The 18,816-nt window shown below is 46.3% G+C and overlaps 5 protein-coding genes across 5 annotated transcripts; 2 read left to right on the top strand and 3 right to left on the bottom strand.

The window, feature by feature from the left end:
* Window positions 1-2,539: 2,539 nt before the first annotated feature.
* Window positions 2,540-3,157, bottom strand: CTS2 (Glycoside hydrolase 18 protein; the record flags this gene model as incomplete). Its single annotated transcript, XM_033566615.1, has 1 exon — window positions 2,540-3,157. One exon carries the CDS (start codon window positions 3,155-3,157, stop codon window positions 2,540-2,542), a length of 618 nt encoding a protein of 205 aa, XP_033420817.1.
* Window positions 3,158-4,113: 956 nt separating this feature from the next.
* On the top strand, window positions 4,114-4,783 carry ATNIH1004_001919 (uncharacterized protein; the record flags this gene model as incomplete). Its single annotated transcript, XM_033566614.1, has 2 exons — window positions 4,114-4,220; window positions 4,273-4,783. 2 exons carry the CDS (start codon window positions 4,114-4,116, stop codon window positions 4,781-4,783), a joined length of 618 nt encoding a protein of 205 aa, XP_033420816.1.
* An 855-nt stretch (window positions 4,784-5,638) lies between these two features.
* On the bottom strand, window positions 5,639-6,864 carry ATNIH1004_001918 (putative glycosyl hydrolase; the record flags this gene model as incomplete). The annotated part of the gene is made up of 3 exons (XM_033566613.1): window positions 5,639-6,038; window positions 6,101-6,354; window positions 6,406-6,864. 3 exons carry the CDS (start codon window positions 6,862-6,864, stop codon window positions 5,639-5,641), a joined length of 1,113 nt encoding a protein of 370 aa, XP_033420815.1.
* A 6,307-nt stretch (window positions 6,865-13,171) lies between these two features.
* ATNIH1004_001917 (FAD-dependent oxidoreductase) lies at window positions 13,172-14,746 on the bottom strand (the record flags this gene model as incomplete). Its single annotated transcript, XM_033566612.1, has 2 exons — window positions 13,172-13,465; window positions 13,559-14,746. The coding sequence occupies 2 exons, from the start codon at window positions 14,744-14,746 to the stop codon at window positions 13,172-13,174; spliced, it is 1,482 nt and encodes a 493-aa protein (XP_033420814.1).
* Window positions 14,747-16,908: 2,162 nt separating this feature from the next.
* On the top strand, window positions 16,909-18,621 carry ATNIH1004_001916 (uncharacterized protein; the record flags this gene model as incomplete). Its single annotated transcript, XM_033566611.1, has 1 exon — window positions 16,909-18,621. The coding sequence occupies one exon, from the start codon at window positions 16,909-16,911 to the stop codon at window positions 18,619-18,621; it is 1,713 nt and encodes a 570-aa protein (XP_033420813.1).
* Window positions 18,622-18,816: the final 195 nt, after the last annotated feature.

Here is an 18,816-nt window from a genome sequence, read left to right as displayed (position 1 = left end):
TTCATCACGTTCCCTCTTCCTGACAATCTCATGAAGCTAGACGCTGATTGCAGTCGTCCATGCTTAGGACATCGAGAGCATATGTGCAAACTTTCAGAGGGCTTCATGCCTCGATTCAGCCTATTACTCTTGTGAAATGATAATTTATTTCAGCTGATCCTCCTCTTCGTCGATCATTTCCCCCAGTAACCCGGTAGCCTGTTTTATTCTTGAAATTGAATTGGAATTCATGTTCCACGAGCTTTCCTTTCCTACATATGGTTTCCATGATCCTGCTTACATGTTGTTCGTTGCAGGGCGCTAGTATTTCCCACAGCTCGTGGCCGATATACAGCATCTGGGATGGTCAAAATAAAATGGTTCTAAGTTCGATTATGGCTAATATATCAAAGTAGCATCACCTACAGTCGTGGTAATGAACAGTTGCTGCATACGCCATCCACCATGCTGCAGCTTGCATCGTGGTCTTGACGGTCCCGACCTCGTCTTACGCATAGGCAAAAGTGATATTAGCAACAGCCGCAGCGGCCCTTGCTTCCAAGGCGATGGCAAACGAGGCTATTAGGTCTGCCAGTCCGTTTACTACCGGGGGAGTTACACTGCAGAATCTCTAGACATTCCTTCTAGCAAACGTAGCCAGTGCCTCCATCGACAACTCCCAGCGAAGCGATGGAAAGTAGACAGATAGCTTGAGCCCCTGCGTGGGGAAACCGGACTCAGACGTCAGATGGCTCCATGTTGCGTCCACAATGCATGCTGCATCTGACAGCAGGCATTGAACATGGTGGTGATAGTATCAGCCGTGTTGAAACTGCTCCCCCATTGCCCGTTCCGAAACCCACACTCCTTGGTAGTAACCATACCTCGATAAATTTCCCCCGAACTGCAGTCAAATGTGCTTTGGCAGACCCCATTTGTGAGGACTCCCCAGGTGAGTACTGGTACTCCTCGGGTCTGCGCGACATTGCTCCAGGAGTGTTTCTTGTCAGAGGTCATATTGCCTCGATAATGAACGTCTTCACCTAGAACTTTAGAGATAGTGTCAGCTCCATAAACCGATCGCACCCCCTCTGCGTGGCAACTGTGACCATGTTATGGCCCGCGCTTCGCCACATGTGTAATCGAACCGAACATGGACTGTAGATCTGATACGGTGTCAGATTCTGCAGACTGATGTGCTTACTCGTCGTCTCAGCATCAGCTGCAAACTGGACTGCAGATGGGGCATCTGTTGCGCTCAACAAACTGCTTCTCGGGGACTTGGGAAGAAGAAACCAGGTACTCGAGACATGGCCTCGTTCAGGATGTGGGACAGGACCACAAGGGTAGCTTCGCTGGTCGCCAACGGAGCGTAGAATGTCCCAGACGTGTTATCTAAACCTTCAACTCGGAGAGGCCCTGCGATGCCTATGGGGACGCGAGCAAATCAAATGCAGTTCTCGATTTGTATTCCATCTGTTTATTCTTGGAGCTTTTTACATGCTTGAGTCTCTGCAAAAACTGTAAATTCATAATTCAGGATATCATCAAGAATTGCCGGCTTATGTTGCCTTCGCGGAAGATTTTGGCTGTGGAAGTGAGAGAGATTTCTTTTTCCTTGCCTATCTTCATTTCGTTCCATATAGAGTAGCATGCTATATATGACCCGGGTACGGTTCGGACTATAGTGCTTTTTTTTTACTCCGCTGTACACGTAAATAGCTTGCTTATTACGGAAATATACTCTCAATAGTGACGCAGGAAAGCCTGAATATGCTATCCCTAAATAGTGGGTAAGAGTGCAAGATATATAGGCAGTGTTGTGCTTGTTGCATCCCATCTCCACAGTTTACATAATGCCCAGCAAGATAAGGTGAGTACCACAATTCCGCAAAGGAATTTAGACCAGGTATGGTGGTTCACAGGAGTCCAGGAGCATCCTAGTAAACTAATTGCCGGTTGATACACGTAAATGTAGTGGCCGTGTAAGCGTCGAATGAACCAATGGAGCAGCACGTTGACTCCTTCGGCTGTACAACGTTTTCTCTCAGCAGGGAAACATTTTGTGGTCATCCCCCCAGATCATGGTCGTTTAATGGGATTGAAATCCGAAGGTGCATGATAAGACTTGGAGGCAATATAAGGAGGCATAAGCCTACCATCCCATAGTGATTACCAATAGAACATGGGGTAAAAGAGTTCCTCAGGATTAAAGATCAATGTCTTAACGAAAGATGATATACGTAACTTACAAAGTGGATGCTTAGTAAAGAGAGAGAAATTGCACGAAAAATACATAATTAGATCATGAGCATATATAATTAAAAAGAACCGAATAAATAAACAAGGCCGGGTCTCCGCCAAAACTGAGTTGTAATGCAAGGTAACAAATGAGGGCTTGTATAACAGACATTGAAACCCTACACCCAATCCCTTATATCATCATACTTCCAAGTCCGTTCTAGGGTGTGGCCTCCCACAGCAACATGTCATAACCATAAAGTTCGTGGCAGCCCTTTGCATTAACCCTTCTTATATTGGTATTTTTCAGATGACTAGATCAGAGCAAAGCAATAGCGCCCATCGCAAGCCCCGCTACAGCCATCAGTGAGGTATCGAGGGAAATACCCTCGTTTTTATTAGGGGTGGGCGTTGGCTGGGAAGTAGAATCGCTTGCGTTTGCCGTGTTCTTGCTGGCTGATTCGGACTTCGCCGATCGACTAGGAGCTGGCGTAGTCGAGGGAGTGGTTGAGGGAGTAGTTGAGGCAGTGGTTTTGCTTCCATCAGTTACGGTCGTAGATTGTCCTCCCTTATTGGGCTGAGCTCCGGTGGAAGGAGCGGTGGTTTTCTCAGTCATACCAGCTTCCGTCGTAGACTCCGCGGAGACAGTTGCAGTGGTCTCAGAGGCCGCAGTCGAGGGCTTCCAGCAGGGGAGATAAGAGGGCGTCGTCGCGCGAACTTCGGTGCCTTTGTAGCCAGGGCACCCGGGCACATCGGTCCTGGGAGGCGCCCGGCCTCCGCCACAGTCCAGCGGATCGCAGATTTCCCCGGTATTGGGGTCGAACCAGTGAACAATTTTATCATCACAGGTCGTGAAGCTGTGGGTAGAACAGCCGGCGAAGACGGTGTTCGCCAGCATCAGCATTGGCAGGGTGGAGAAAAGCGCGGACTTGAGCATTTTGACGACCGATGAACTGGAGGCCCTGTGGAACTGTCTGATAGAGTCGAAGGTCGGAGTCGAGAAGGAGAGGACTGAAAGTTATAGACGACGGCAGAGCCTCACCATTTCTGACCCCCACGAGTCAGAATATTTGGGTAGGATTTGGTGGAAATTGCCTTGGGGGCTGTCTTCCTGAAAGAGAATAGTTGACGCCGCATAACTCTCCGGGTAAGCAGTACCATGGTATAGTTGGATTAGCTGTTGGGATGGTGTCGAACCTGACTGCTTAGCGGAGTTTAGCGGGCAAACTAGTGGTTATCTGTTCTAGATAGGTGTTAGAATAAATCTAGTCCACACTTATTGGGGTATAATGTGAAATGAACAAGCGAAGTGACAGATCCTGAAGAAGGGGGGCCAACACACAATAATCAACAACGCAGCAATTAATCAAGCTCTCATCGAATTACACATATAATTCTAACCCTAGGACAGGAGTAAGCGCACTAACAAGGCGAACTCTGTTTGCCTGTGCGTGGATTTCACCCCTTCAGGACTGCCCTACATCACCAGTCGCAGGATAACATCCTACACGGCTTCTCTACGGCCTGACTTATTCCCGACCATCGCAAATCCTGGAGTAGGCTGTACTCCGTAGTTCCTCGAATCACCCATTTATTCATACAACCAGTTCTACTCGGTTACTAACCACTAGCTTCAGCTCGTGGGGCCACGCGCCGCTCGATGACTGGGTATGTTCTTATATCTGTTACGTTATAGTCCCTCCAAAGCTGCCCGGTACCGCTCAGAGGTTAGTGTGATTGCAATCCTCATGAAGGATTCAATCACTTTTGGCCCTCTACGAATCCCTCTCGACGCCCAATAACGGCTCTTATGTCCAGGGAATATTATGACCGGTCTCGTGTGTCCAATGCGCTTTTCGTCCTAGATCTCCGTTGGAGATGCAACCTCACATCATGCCTGCGATGGAGTTACCACCCATGAAAGTAGGAGGCCGCATCGAAAGACAAGGACGGTTGCACCAGCTGCAAGAAGCGCCGAATCAAGGTACAGCCATCCTCCGGTATACAAGGATGGGGAGACTTGTGTTTTAATTGCCTACGACGCGGCTACAGATGTGAATATCTGTCTGGCCCCGAGAATGCCTTGCACAGGACGAATTCCAACCTCCAGAGCAATTCTTCCGACGCTGTCCCTCCATTCCTCGAGCTCCGCCAACGAGCTTTCCGAGCTTCCCATGGGAGAACTGAAGCTCCTCCACATCACTTTACGACATTGCGGTCGTTAACGCTAGCAATACCCCATCTCTCTCCAGAGAACTGCCATGCATTATACGTTTGCTCCAAGCTCATCTATATTTTCGTCTATTTCATCCGCGTCCTCCCTCAACCCCTCCCAGCGCCTGATGACGAGGTCACATCGTGGTTGGCCCTCCTGCGTGGTATCAAAACAATCGCCCATCTATGGGGTAAGGCATTGAAATCTGGAATCCTAGGCCTGATGCTTGTTCCCACCTGTCGCACTTCCCTGGATAGGGTGATCCAGGACTCTTTGGGAGCCCTTGCCGCCCACATCTGGAGCTCTCAAGCCGACAACGAAGCCTACTGCACACATACCTTGCTGTGATCGAGGAGATTCGCTAGTAGACATCCGGCATAGACGGGAAATAGAGCCCAATACGCTAGCCATCTTTACTCATTTCGCTCTCCTCGAAAAATTGGAAACTGCCTACTGGCTGCAGGGTTAGACGGAGCGACTACTCGGTGCTGTATATCGCTCGCTGGACGAAAGACACGAGGTCTGGATCCGCTCGGTGTTAGAAGAGATGGACATCGTCCGATGAAATACATTTCAAGTAGTTTTCTTCGTGACTCGGCGGGTTGGTTCATAAGGCGCACTAGGTCCTACAGATAGGATACCTGGAGTATCAGTTAATCTACGAGTTGCTCAGTTGTTTGACATGTCCTCAGCTGTATTAATTAGCCAAGCAATTTCATAGTACGTAATGCAACTCAGAGAGAAGAGATGGCCAACACTTTCGGCATCGAAAGCTATCAGTGAGATCCTCGCCACAGGAACATACTACTTAAAACCCTGCAGTCCTTACTTTGGTGGATTCTGTTTCTCCTTTGCATCCTCACCCTCAACCCATTCTGACATCCTGTTTCCCAGTCATCATTCACAGATATCCGGATCACTCTGCTGGTATTCTTGAAGATTAAATAAGTCATAAACTACTTCATCGCTATGTATTATAGAAGATTCTTCAATGTCTCTATCCCCATGTGCACCTCCATTGCAAGGACGCGCAAGCTAGCAGCACTCGTATAATTTGTCTGCTGCTGCAACGGAGAGGCGGCTCTATTGTGAGCACAGCTAGGCCAGCTCATCCAAATCTCCAGTATGACCATTCTCCTGCAATGGCTCAAACCCTGATCAGGTGCATATCCGAAAAGCTGTTGGATTGTATAATCCCGTCAATCATTCTATAGCGGCGACCAATGCATCCATAGCAGAACTATGAGTCGACGCGTCGACTTTTCCGATAGGACCAGCCCAGTTCACGCCCAGCTGGTTTGCATCATTGCGATCATTCGCCCAGATGCTATTTGCAGACGCAGTGATGACCTTCTCGTATTTATCGTCCGGCGCTACCGAGTGCAACTGTCCCAGGTTCCGCACAAAGATCCCCTTGAACTGTGTGGCATTAGCATCACAGCTGTCGGGCTCACAGGATTCACGGATGACGTTGTTTTCATCTGCTAACACGTCAATTGCAGCTTTGGCGATCTCTGCGGCGGAATCCAGGTACGATGAGTCGGAAGTTGCTTGATGTAGCTCCACGAGAGCCCCAAGCACTACACCTTGATTATAGGACCATCTGCCCCATGGTCGGTTAACGTGCGGATTCAAACTATCAGGGTCGTTGCAGGCTAGGCTCACATTGTTCCCCCATTGTTAGCACAGGCATCTGTCAGGCCGTCATTGATGGTGCTATTGTCATTGATCATGCCACTGTCCCGAAACCACTGCCACTGACGCTGAGCGAGGTCTCGGTATTGGTCGCCGCCGGAAACCCGGTTGGCGAGATGAGCCGCAACGGACAGGAAAAGCTCGTTCGAAATTGCGTTGACATAAGCATGGTTGTAGTCCCAGTAGATGCCCCCCTGGCCACATTTGGAGGGTCCGGTTTGGTTCTGTCCGATTAGCCACGCAGTCGGTCATCGAGAACACGAGCGCATCCTCACCAGATTGTCGAAAATCCCAACCGCCAGATCGAGATAGTTACCGTTATCCGTGAGATCGTATGCCGCAATCCAGGCCAGGGCCCACCATGCATCGTCATCGTACGAACCATCCAGCCATGGCGTTGCCTTGACAGCGATCGAGGGAGCGTCGTTCGAATTTGCATAATATGTGCTTCTCCCCCGGTCTGGGATGGGGTTGGACCGGGGCGCGACCGCGAATGTATTCTCGAGGACCCCACGGGTAGCCTGGTCCACCGATTCATCGAGCATCGCCAGATCCGTCAGCACCGTCATACAATTGGCTCCATTCCACCACCCACAGGTATCCCAGATGCCACTTGTGCCGTTGTACCATGTCTGCAGCACGCCCAAGGCGATTTCTGCTCGCGACTTCGGATTTTGCGCAGCGGTGCCTAGGACGTACAGCACGAGTATAAACGATAGCGGGATGGGTGACATCGTGGATGACAGCCGCGAAGAAATGCAAGGGCGCGCCCATGGTGGAATCATCCCCCGGTTTTGTATCCATTAATTGCGGCATCGACTTTTGCTGTATTGGGGCAGGGCAGAAATGCAGTCACTTGGGCAACCAGGGGTACACTTGTGCTGCAGAATTCTAGAATTCCGGCAGGGAAATTCCCTGGTGGGAGGCATCCACTGTATACATCAGTTATGGAAATCGACTGGTGATCTGCCGCCATCTTCGCAACCCGAAAACATGGATCAGTATGTCGTTCTACCCCTTGCCCTGACGAGTTCCACTGGAACGCGCAAGGGGCGGCCAGCTAACCTTGGATCGGCGGCCCTGTCTTTCCACTGCCACCGACTTTTGCGATCTGTCATTCTTAGGTCGGCGGTTTGAATGAAGGTGGAGAGTATATTGCGGAAGAAATATGTAGGAGACCACCAATATCGCAAATCAGGAATGATAGGGAGCATTAGCAAGGCACAATCATCACACTGTGCCAAGAAGGGAAAGGGGGTTCAAAATACGTCACTTCGGATGAACTCTAAGGCGTCAGAATTTTGAGGGTTCCGTGCCATTGTCCGACCTCGTGTGGTACGTGGCAGAAAGCCAATCGAATACTGGATTATACTTCACGGTATTTGTTGGGTATCCAATTTTATGTTCCTTTTTTTTTTTTTTTCTATTTAATATTTTTTGTTCTTTTGTGGTCTCTCCCCTGCTGCTTGGACCGACAGGTCAATTGATGATCTGTCTACTCGCGCCAAACTGGGAATGTCAGGGGCCACTCTGCATAAAGCCCCATAACTAGTTAGATCGATCAGTAATATCCGATTGTCGATGTCGTCACAGCACATATTGAATGCATAAAGCCCTAGCATTATCCCATTCACATGATCATCAGTTGCATATTTCATCGTAGGAATGCTCCTTCAGCGTTCTAGTTGAGGGATGCGATAGTTGCCCCCAGTCCGACCCCCAAGAAATGTGGCAGTCATATCCAGCCTTGTGTAACTGATAAGATGTATAGTGTGACAAGGTTGAATGACGATGGAGCGTCATGATATCCCTAGCTCTTTATCGCAGTCATACTACCTCCATGGCAGTTGAGGCGACCTTCATCTCAGATTAGGAGAGCCGTTGGGTTTTGCGGGTTCTGGGACCATGAGGATTTATATCAGCCCTGCAGGCAACCCATCAAATTTTCTGGATACAGATTTCATTTCAATCTCTAAACGGTTGAAAAAGCGCTCAAGCCGCTTCTTACCTCAACGTTGGAAGACCACCTCTTACTATATAAAAGCGCCTGAAGAAACCCACCGAGATTAAACAACGCAATTGGGAATTAATAACCAAGGTACTTTGGCGCTCGCGTATAATCCAGTTAACTATTACGCAGCAAGCATATACACGTACCATGAGCTTCAGATTATTGCACTTATCTATGGATTGCCCTTCCATCCCATCCCAACGTCACCATAGTAGTGAACTGGTGATGAAGTTAATAGATATCACATACACGTCATTAGAATTGTCCAATTTTTCATCGATAGAAGAACATGTAGGCCGTGGGACTCATTAAACAACATGCTGCATACGTAGGTCAGTCTATTTTACTGTTCGCGCGGACCCCATCTGAGTCGGGTGTCTGCGAGTGGAAATATCTCGACTATCGAGCTATTGCAGTGAGAAAAACAACTTTTGTACTAAAATTAGGAATGTCGTGCGCGTTGAGGACATGACTATAACATCAACTTGAACGGATGTGGAGATAATTCTACGATCATTAGAAGAAATTATCATTAACCGTCCGACACAGCTCTACCTAAGGCCCCAAACCCCGTTCACCGGAGTTCCAAAAGAGCGCAGTTTTGGAAGGTAAATGGGAATACCGAGACCCGTATGGATTAGGGTATATGAAGATAGGCAAATAATATGCAGAGAAACAAATATTACACCCACAGCGTGTTAGAGACATAGCCACATGTCTTTTTCGCTTGTGACTGATTGGGACTCTCTCTCGAACAAGGGCAAGGTACTTGGCGCGTTGAACGTTGTGCTGGATTGACGGTCATCCAGCTGGTCAACATTCTCAATTATATGGTCTCCGTCATATATTTTCAAAGGTTCTTCCTCCATATCTGTTGTATATCCAGACATGCATGGGATTCTATGCCTGAATCCCTACCTCCCGCCAGCCGGTGCGGATTGTATGGGGCTTTAAAGCTTGCTTCCGGATGTTATTAACATCATATAGGAATTCTAATTTGCCATATTGCTTGCCATTTATACGGGAAACAGCGTTAACTGCAGCGGCATGGCAAATTGGACTCATGGTTATCCATAAGAAGAAGGCGATATCTCTCTTTTTGTCGACAGCATCCTGCCAGACAGTATGCTGGTTAAAATAATAAATCCAAAGATATGTACAATTTCATTATTTGTATAGCCTGATTCAAAGGTTTCAAGAATATAATCATCTGGAAGATTTGTTAGTGTATACCAATCCTCTAGCTGGACCTTGCCTGGCATGATCAACAACAGTGGAATTAAGTTACCGGTAGAACTGACACACTCAATTGCGCTTACCAGTATCCGCAATGACGCGCTTGCAATAGCGTTATTGCGCTTTAGATACTTAGTAATAACTAATTCAATGCGTCCCTGGCCAACACGGAAGCCAGTTTTATCAAAATTCCAGATATCTTTATTTTTAATATTAAACGCCTCAATTTGGTGCTGCAACTGATTGTACCACTGCAAAATATCTTTAATATTCTCTGCCTCGCGTCGATCCATCTCAATTACATGCCGCTTCCCTTTAGTATACTATGGATTTCCGTCGTAGGAAGCGATATCCCCAGTTTTTAGAGACTCTTAGTGGTGATTTTAAAGGATCGGTATGGCCTTGTTTAAGAATTATATTAGCAGCATTTTAAGCACCACTAATACTTAACGGAGCGCCTATGTCATCAAACCAATCAATATGATTATACAAAGCATCAAACTGAGCAGGCTCAAGAGGTTGCTGAGTCGGTTTCTGCGTTGATTTGCTTGCTCTACCACCGATTCGAGAACGAAGGCGATGATAGGATACACCATATTGACGCGCAATTTCTGACATATTAACGCGCGAAATTTCGCGTTTTTTTATTGTATTCATGTACGGACTTCTGGATAATATTCTCCTCTACTTTATATGTTGATTTCATAATTGTGGTGGTGGGAATAGCTTCAAAAGTAGTAAAAAATCGATTTTTGCGTTGAAGTGTGTTTTGCGTTGTGTAGCCGACCCCCTACTGCAAAAAGTGGGGGGGAGGCGGTGCGACGCGTACCTAGAGGTCATACATGGTCTTAAGCTCTTACAGGATCTCATTGTCGAATTGCGATAAGTACCGGACCCAGATAGTCATCTTGTTTAATTTCGACTTGGAACGGATACGCAAACTAGGATATACTTGTATCAACCTCGCGGCGCAAAAAAAAAAAAAGGGGAGAGGAGGCAGGAAATAATAGCTAGCTACTTGGGACAGTGCTAAAAGCTCTGCTTCAGTAGAAGTAGTCACAGTGGCCAGCTTATTCGCTCTCCATCCGATTATTCCTCCAAATAACTGCATTATATACCCTAGCGAGCTCTTCCAATCCTCCATGTTGTCCGCAAACGGGGCATCACTATATAGGATGAAGTTGCCACCCCCCAGTTGCAAAGCAAGGTCTTTGGGTCAAGGTATAAAAGGACTCGGTCAGCCGCAGTGTGGTGTTCAGGGCTCGGATTGATAAGAAACCGGGATAGTCTAGATACTGGAAAGGCTATATCTGGTCGTGCGGCAACCGCTACATACATTGAGGACCCAATTTTTCGTTGATATCTTTGTATGCTTTGGTGTGTGGCTTGTCCGGTGTAGATAAGGAGCTCATCTCTGGGTATTGGGGTAGAGGTTTTTGAATCGACTAGCGCATAGGACAACCAAACCCTTACAACAGCTCCTATATAAGTCGCCATCAGCAGCAGTCATCGCTAACAGTGAGAGGGAAATGATCGTGACTCTTGGAGGTATATTTTTATATCAAAAAGTTTATTCCTATTCTTTATTTAAAGCATTGAAAAGCACAAATCAGGCCTTTTATATACTTCTGTGAGATCCATGTCGAGTCTTATTCTCGCTGGGCCCCGAACTAGGGCTGCATCTATATAGGGGGATTCTTACCGCTAGTGTACCTTTTACTAATATAGAATTGTCCATCTAAGTTACCAATAAATTACCAGTTGAGGCCATCTGTTTTATCCCCTCTTACACATGGAAATATCGTTAAAGTGGAGGCATGTCGCAGGCTTATTTTACCCGAAAATACACTGACGAGAGTAGGAATTAATGACGGTACTCCTCGCCTTCGTAGAAGCGATATTATCTATTCTTGGCCCTAGATCTTTTCTGAATTTCTAAGAACGATCCGCAACAGTTAGAATAAATTGAGATGCACATACAAGGTCCTGTAATAGTTCTAAATTTTAGTTACAACTTCACATCGGACGAGCTTGCTTGTAATTTCGCATAGCCAGGCTTGGCTTTTAGATCTACAAGTACATGACAACAATATACCTTACGATCTGCTAAACTCTATAATCCACACGAGGTCAAAAAACATTAGTTATAATTATTAACAACTGGATAGATAAAGGCCTATAAAGTTGCTGCTGTCCACCTATAGTTTGTGTATTCCCTTTTATTTTGTCTTGCTTTAATAAATAGCACTCTTTTTATTACTTCTATCCAGTCAACATACACCCCCCTTTTTTTTTTTATTTTTTTTGTTATTTTTTGCATTTTGTGATTCTGTATATATACAATGTGCAGCTTCCTTGCACTCTTTACACTGCTGGGGTAGGAGGCAGCTGGCCTGACAATTTCTATAAATTACAGTAGCCATGTTCCAAGTTCCTCTCTAGTATTTCCAGCCTCTCGCTCTCGGCCTTCCAGCCATGCTATTTATCATGGGGTTAAACCCAGCTCCCGAATCATAGGGAACAATGTGACAATCCCTGCTAGTAGCACCAATATCACTTTATAAACGGGAAGTCACTCACTCGTTCCATCTTCAAGACACAGCACCCCAACTACAGATGTCTCAACATCTAGAAAAAGCTCGTCTCAATCGAATAAAGATGATGCTACTACTAATCTTTCGAGCCCTCAAAGCTATCCGCTCATTCCTCCATCAACTACTGTTGTGGCATTCATCGATACTGCTATCTGCTAGTCATTCGACCAGCGAATTGACTGGTACCACTGAACCTAAACATGGAGCAACATCCTTTACAGTGAGAAAGCCACGAACAAAGTCTATCCCGTCTTCTCCGTCTGGGCCTGTAGTGTCTGATCTAAAACCAGTGTCCACCGCCTAAACCTTCTGCTGCCACAGCATCCAATTCAGTATCAACAACGACGCTACCCAAGTCTAAGGTTATATCAACATTGCCGCTTTAAACCTTCACAGATGTCTCAAAAGGTTTTCAGGATATCAGAATCTCATCTTTCAACTCTAAAAATACCTTGTTAACAACAGCAGAGGACAGCCATCAGCCAATTGTCCCTGTTATTGGCGGCATGGCACTGTGTGGAATTAGCAAAGGCACATATATTAATCTCCCAGGAGTTCCAGGCAGTGTCCACATTCCTTGCCTGATTAACTGTAATGCTCCACCCTCGGGTGGTAGCGGAGGAAGAGCAGGAGCTAATAGCGAAGGAAACAACAATGACCACGACGATGATGATTTCACAAGGAGCATGTCAAAGACTACAAGAGGCCAGTCAGGGATCACAGTCGAGTCTCGAGCTACGACGCAGTCAACATAAACCAATTCATTCAGAGAAAAAGCAGTACTGTACATGGTGTAAGCTTCAAATTAAGAAGCAACCTGGCCAGAAACTACTACGGGCAAGACAGACTTATTTTATCTGCCAAATATGTAGTATATAGCTGTGTAAGCCAGGTGGTACTGATTGCTGGAAGGCCTTTCATCTACCAAGAAGTCCACTTGGAGAGAAAGATGTAAATAGCTTATAAACTAGTTTTTAACACTTAAATGGTATTTCATAAGGATTCAATCTGTATATAAGAAGAGGTGCGTGCACTGAAGATGAGGGACGTGCCAGAAATACAACCCATTGGCAGAAAAACTGCGCTAATAGACAGAAAACCTACGGGTTAGGGGATAGTTAATCCTGGTCGCTTTCAGCTGGTCGCTTTTAGTGAACAATTACTGCAGTATGGAAATTGGTAAGGCCCTCCAACATCGCTTTATTGGTGGCTCAGCATATCGGACCGAATACGTGCATTCGCCGCATAAATGTCGTCCGCTGCCTCGGCATCACCGAGTAGGGTCGGTGTCGGCACGGCATACTTCTCCCACGACTCCCAGTCAGGCTGAGAGTGGCAATAATCCACAGGCTCGATGCTTTGGTCAAAGTGGAAGAAATTAGTTGGATCCCAGTGGGACTTGATGCACCGGAGCTTTTGATAATTTGCGCCGTAATATGCCTCTTGCCAGTTTTCCAGCTTATTGTCAATATAATTGATGTACCCTGCTTTCCCCTGAACGGAGAACGGACGCAGCTTGTCTTTTGCCTCTTCAATAAGCTCAAAAATCTTAGTCGTTTGCTTCTTTTCTGTCTAATCTGCTTTTACTGAGCAGACATAGGCTCCATCCCTCCAAGGGAACGCTGTCGCTCCTGTTTCGAAATTGGTCGTGGCGCCGCCAATATGATCCCAGAGAATGTGGCTAGTGCATTTTTCGTGATTTGGCTCATAATTTCTCACGCGCTGCATCCATTTCGTCATGAGACTGGTCACATCAGACGTGATCCCATGTTCCGGGAAAATGAATGACGCGTGGTGATGATATAGTTTTGATCGCACACTAAACGCTATATCCTCGACTACCCAATTCCACCATTTCATTGGTTTCAAGGTGTTGTTTTTGTTTTCAACATACTTCAGTATTGGAGCAAGGTCTCTATCGCATGCTTCCTTCCGGCCATTGTAAATGATAGTCATTTCCGCATAAAGCTGGTTCTGTTTGTAGCGCCAAACAGCATCGGCACATACTTCTTCCGGCCAATGACCTTTATTCCAGACATCCATCATTTTATTAAAAGACTCCTCTTCCACCGGAATCTCCCAGCTAAGATTTCCACACACTACAGTGCCGTCGGGTTCTCGTAGGTGATGCAGTTTGGTTTTGAGCTTGGTTACAATGCCGAAATTACCACCCCCACCACCGCGAAGGGCCCAAAATAGTTTGGATTTGTCAGGGTTATCTTCATTATTCGTGACGGTCACTGACACCCCGTTCGCCGTGATAAGTGTCACCTCCACTAGATTATCAATACCCAGTCCATAACAGCGAGAGAAAGGGCTGAGACCACCGCCCATGGTAAATGCGCTGGCTCCTACAGTTGGACATTGGCCGCCGACCACGATGAGACTCGGATCCTTGTTATATAACTCATGGTAGACGTGTTTCCACTGTGCCCCGCCCCCTATCGTAATCTCCATAGCATCCTTGTCAACCTTGACCTTGTTCATGGACCGCATGTCTAGAACGATGCCATCCTGGTTCAGACAGTAAGCAGCGTTTGAATGCCCTCCGCTTTTCACAGACAGCGGCAAGTTATGTGCCTTCGCAAACTCCACTGTTACTCGAACATCTTCCTCATTTATTGCTTGGACTACAGCGGCAGGGCTTTTCATGCGGTAAAGAAGATTCCCAACAAACACAGCCTCCTCGTAGGCCCATGAATCACGCAGAAGGATCGAAGCTTTTGGTAGTTTTTCGAAAAGAATCGAAAAATCTCGACGACTGACTGCTCCCATTGCTACTGTCCGATGGAGGATAACTAATAATGAAATAATAAATTTCTAAGCTTATATTATACAAGTCTAATTAGAAAAGGTCTCTACTTTTTTTTCAATATTTGAGTCCTTTATGTAGCTTTATGGGTGGCAACTTTGTTTCCAAATAAATTAATCCAGACCATTTTCTTGCTTGTCATTTTTGAGCATGTGAGTTTGCATGTGAGTTTGCATGTGATAGAAGTTGACATTTGCCATTAGGTTTGGTTAAATTTCCTAAATAGGTAAACTTGGGATTCACTCACAACTACTTCCTGAGTTGGGTTGTTCGGGTCCTTGTCCTTTCGCTCTGGAATATCTTCCCTAGTAATCTTGTATGGAGCCGGAAACTCGCCTACTAGTTTGGGGTTCACGTATTTATACAAAGGATTGTGTCGAGACTTGACAATAGGATCCTTATTTTTAAAAAAAGTGTAGTTCGCACATTTGGCATTATACAAAGAATAGGCAGTCTAAGCCTGTTATAGTTAATATTGTGCTTAAAGGCGCCAGCAGTTAGTTAATAGGGGTTGATTAGTAAAACAAGCAAAGTCCCAGTATAAAAGGCGCTACTTGTCAGCTTCCTTCTTTAAGGTATCTTAACAGTTAACTAGAATACTTGTGCCGATCTATTTATACGCTGGAGGGTAGAGTGGGTACGACCTTTCACTGATTAGTGAAACCGGCTTGCGGCGCGAATGATCTGAACGAGGCATTAGCATCTGGTCCTTGGTAACTGTCCCTTTGAAAGGGTCTCTGGTTATAATGGGCCTTGGGGTTATTTCCTCTGCGGCGAGGTTCTGCCAAAGAAATTGCCGCCGCTCCAGTTCTTGCAGGAACTAGGTCTTAGTTATATCTGGTTGGAGTTGGGAAACATGCTGTTGAAGAACAGGATCAGGCGCATTCGACACCATATCAATCTGTTAAAAGGGCCGATAAATCTCAGCTGCCCGGCCCAGACATATAACTTCAGCAGCAAATGCTTGCGGAGTCTTTCCGGCGGAAACATCAGCGTAGGTATATCGAAGGGCCTGTACTTTTGTAAGAGCTTCAAGTGGATTAGGTTTAAACCGTTTAGCCAGATAATACAACCATCCGCGCCCATTACTACTACTATTCCTGTCCTGGTTAATAAGAGGTAGAATACACAAGGCGTCCTTTTCCAATTCGGCTAATTCGGAAATAAACCAAGCAAGGGCCGCGGAAAGCTTGCAGGTTAGCTCGAACTATTTCTTCCCCTTTAAAAGCGACAACGTCTTTAATACGGTCGACAAACATAATACAATCCTTGTAATAAACATGGTTGTCTGCGACAATCTCCAAATAATCCGGCTTGTGCATAAGGATATAAACCGACTCTAGACACGGCCTCGACACGTGGATATCTATAATCATTGGCTCAGGCAGGAAGCTCTAGAAGGAAGAATCCAAGTCGGCTACTCACCAACGAACAAGATACTAACAGATAGACTCTCCAAAGCGCCCCCACGGCAGAAATTCGAGCCGTTTGTGGATCAGCTAGGCCTTCGGAACATCTCTGGAATTAAAGAGACTAATGTAAACCACTAAACGGATACAACTGAATGTCAGATTTGACCCTGAATAGCTTCAAGATTGCTGAAAATAGAAGGAAAGAAAGGTTCGAATCTGAGGGGGTGTGTCAAATAATATGGCTGTTGGTGGACCGGAATTATGTGACTAGATCGGACCCCCCACGAAGCACACAACAAAAATAATGATCAAGCAGATAATCAAGTAGAGCCCAACCAGCTCAATTCATTCAGATAAAAACTTTTTACCAATCGTACTCTATTTCCTCTTCGGGACTAGCCGAATACCTGACAGTACTCAAACTTTTAGTTAAGCCATGGGTGCAAACGCCTGAGGTTACATTCGTAGCGTCGTCTATTAGTTGCAGAGGCCCATCAACCGTCTTCGAACACTCAGTTTTTGTCGAATATTTGCCACCATGTTCTTAGAGGCTCAAGGAGAACCAGGATATAAAAAGCGCGTGGATCCCTTCCTGGATTCTGTCTTAAAATTGTGTTTATTACTTGTCTATCCGCAGAGGTCGCAGAATCAAGTGGCTAAAATTCGACAACAGCAAGACTTCATTAACCAGTAACGTTATCTATATCTCTACCATGAGTCAGACAGATTTTCAACCTACAGGTGTCACCGTATACCAGCCTGGACATAAGGAGTATGAACTTTCTGTTGCGACTTCAAACCTTCTATACCGTTTTACGAGACCTCCTTGGGTTGTTAAACCAAAAACTACACAGGAGGTCGAGAAAATCATCACAGAAGCACAAAAAAACAACCTATCTATCGCCATCAAAAATGGCGGTCACTCTGGTGCAGGATTCTCCACCACTGAACAAGGTGTCTTGGTGGACCTTGTCAATATGAATAATGTCCAGCTTGATATGCAATCCAGGGAGCCAACGGCTACCATGGGAGGCGGCGCGAAATGGGGCCACGCATATAGAAAATTGGTCAACGGCCGACACGACGGATGGGTCATCAATGGTGGGCGGTGTCCCACTGTCGGAGTCAGCGGCTTTGTGTTGGGGGCTGGCCTCTGCCCGTTTGGAAGAAGCATAGGAATGGGATGCGACAGGGTGACGGAGATAACCATTGTCGTTCCCGGCAAGGGAGCGAGAGAGGCAGCCAAAACTCTTACTCTCAAGCGCGGTGACACGGACGCAAACAAAAGAGAGTTATTCTGGGCTCTCTGTGGTGCTGGTGGAGGTAATTTTGGCATCGTGACCGAGGTAAAGATGAATGTGGACAATCTGGGGAGCTTAACTGTTGTAGCTGGAAGATTTATATACCAGCCAAGACGAGAGGACATGGCTGACTTCATGGAAATGATGAACGAATTTTATACTGCCAAGTGGAGCAACGAGATGACGATTGATAGTAGCTGGTTGTGCGACCTTAACCAGACCAACAGCGAACTTGCGGTTCGGTTTATTGCCTACTATAAGGGCAACAAGGGCGATTTTGATAGGGAAATTGATGAGAAGCTGGTGATAGGGGCAGACGTGGGGAAATTGCTCAAACGGCGATCATCCGAAGAAAAATCCACACGTTTTCTTCATGAGACGCTTGTGTCTCAGTGGTCTGAGGAAACGATACAGTCCTTACCCTCTAGCAGGACCTACAGTATATACACATCCTTTGTGTTTAGCAATGACAACAAAGACCAGCAGATAAAGAAGATTACCTCGATCATCCGGAAGGAGATGAAAGCTTTTAGGACCCAGTTCACTGGAGAACAGGGACTGCTACAGGTTACATTCCTTCATTCTGGGGGAAAGGCAGCGGAGGGGCCATCTACCGCTACAGCGTACCCCTGGCGCAAGGGCGTTTATCATACATATATCACGATGCAGTGGGAGGACAAATGGTTGAAGAGGGATATGCAGGGCTTCCTGGCAAAGTTTAAGAAGAGGCTAAGGCCATATTCTCTGTGCAAGGAGGCTGTCTTCATCAATTTTGCTGATAGGGAACTAGAAGCAGATAAGTATGAAGCAGCATACTATGGTCTACATGTCGCAAGGTTGAAGGGAATCAAAAAGTATTGGGATCTGACGAACTTTTTCAAGTGGCAACAAGGCATTACGCTTCCAGAAGAGACATCACCCGATCAAACAATGGCCAGGAGTCTCAACGAGTTCGCGCGTATGGAGCCCAAGGTGAAGGAGGAAGTCTTAACACAAGCAGAAGAAGATCGGCAGTGGGATAAGGTTTCCCTTCCTCCAGCATCTGACTTCACAGGCGACATTCCCCTTCCCTGGGGTGTGACCATTGGGAGTGGAATTAAGTCACTGCATGACTTGGGATTTTAAAATTCAGGCACCTGTCCTATGAGATGGATGCCTCTTTCCTTATACTGTATATTAGAAGCATAGTGTAAATCAAGTTTTGACTCCTAACAACGCTGCTCAGAAGTTGATTCACGCTGATTCAACTGTAAGGGTGATAAGAGTCGTGCTATTTGGCAGAAAGGGGATGCCCCATTGCCGAAAACACCAAAAGACTAG

This window comes from Aspergillus tanneri (genome assembly GCF_003426965.1).
Source record: "Aspergillus tanneri strain NIH1004 chromosome Unknown AapTan_10_pilon_pilon_pilon, whole genome shotgun sequence".
Taxonomy (NCBI): domain Eukaryota; kingdom Fungi; phylum Ascomycota; class Eurotiomycetes; order Eurotiales; family Aspergillaceae; genus Aspergillus; species Aspergillus tanneri.
The sequence above is the reverse complement of the archived record's forward strand: the minus strand, read 5'-3'. Positions and strand labels throughout refer to the sequence as shown.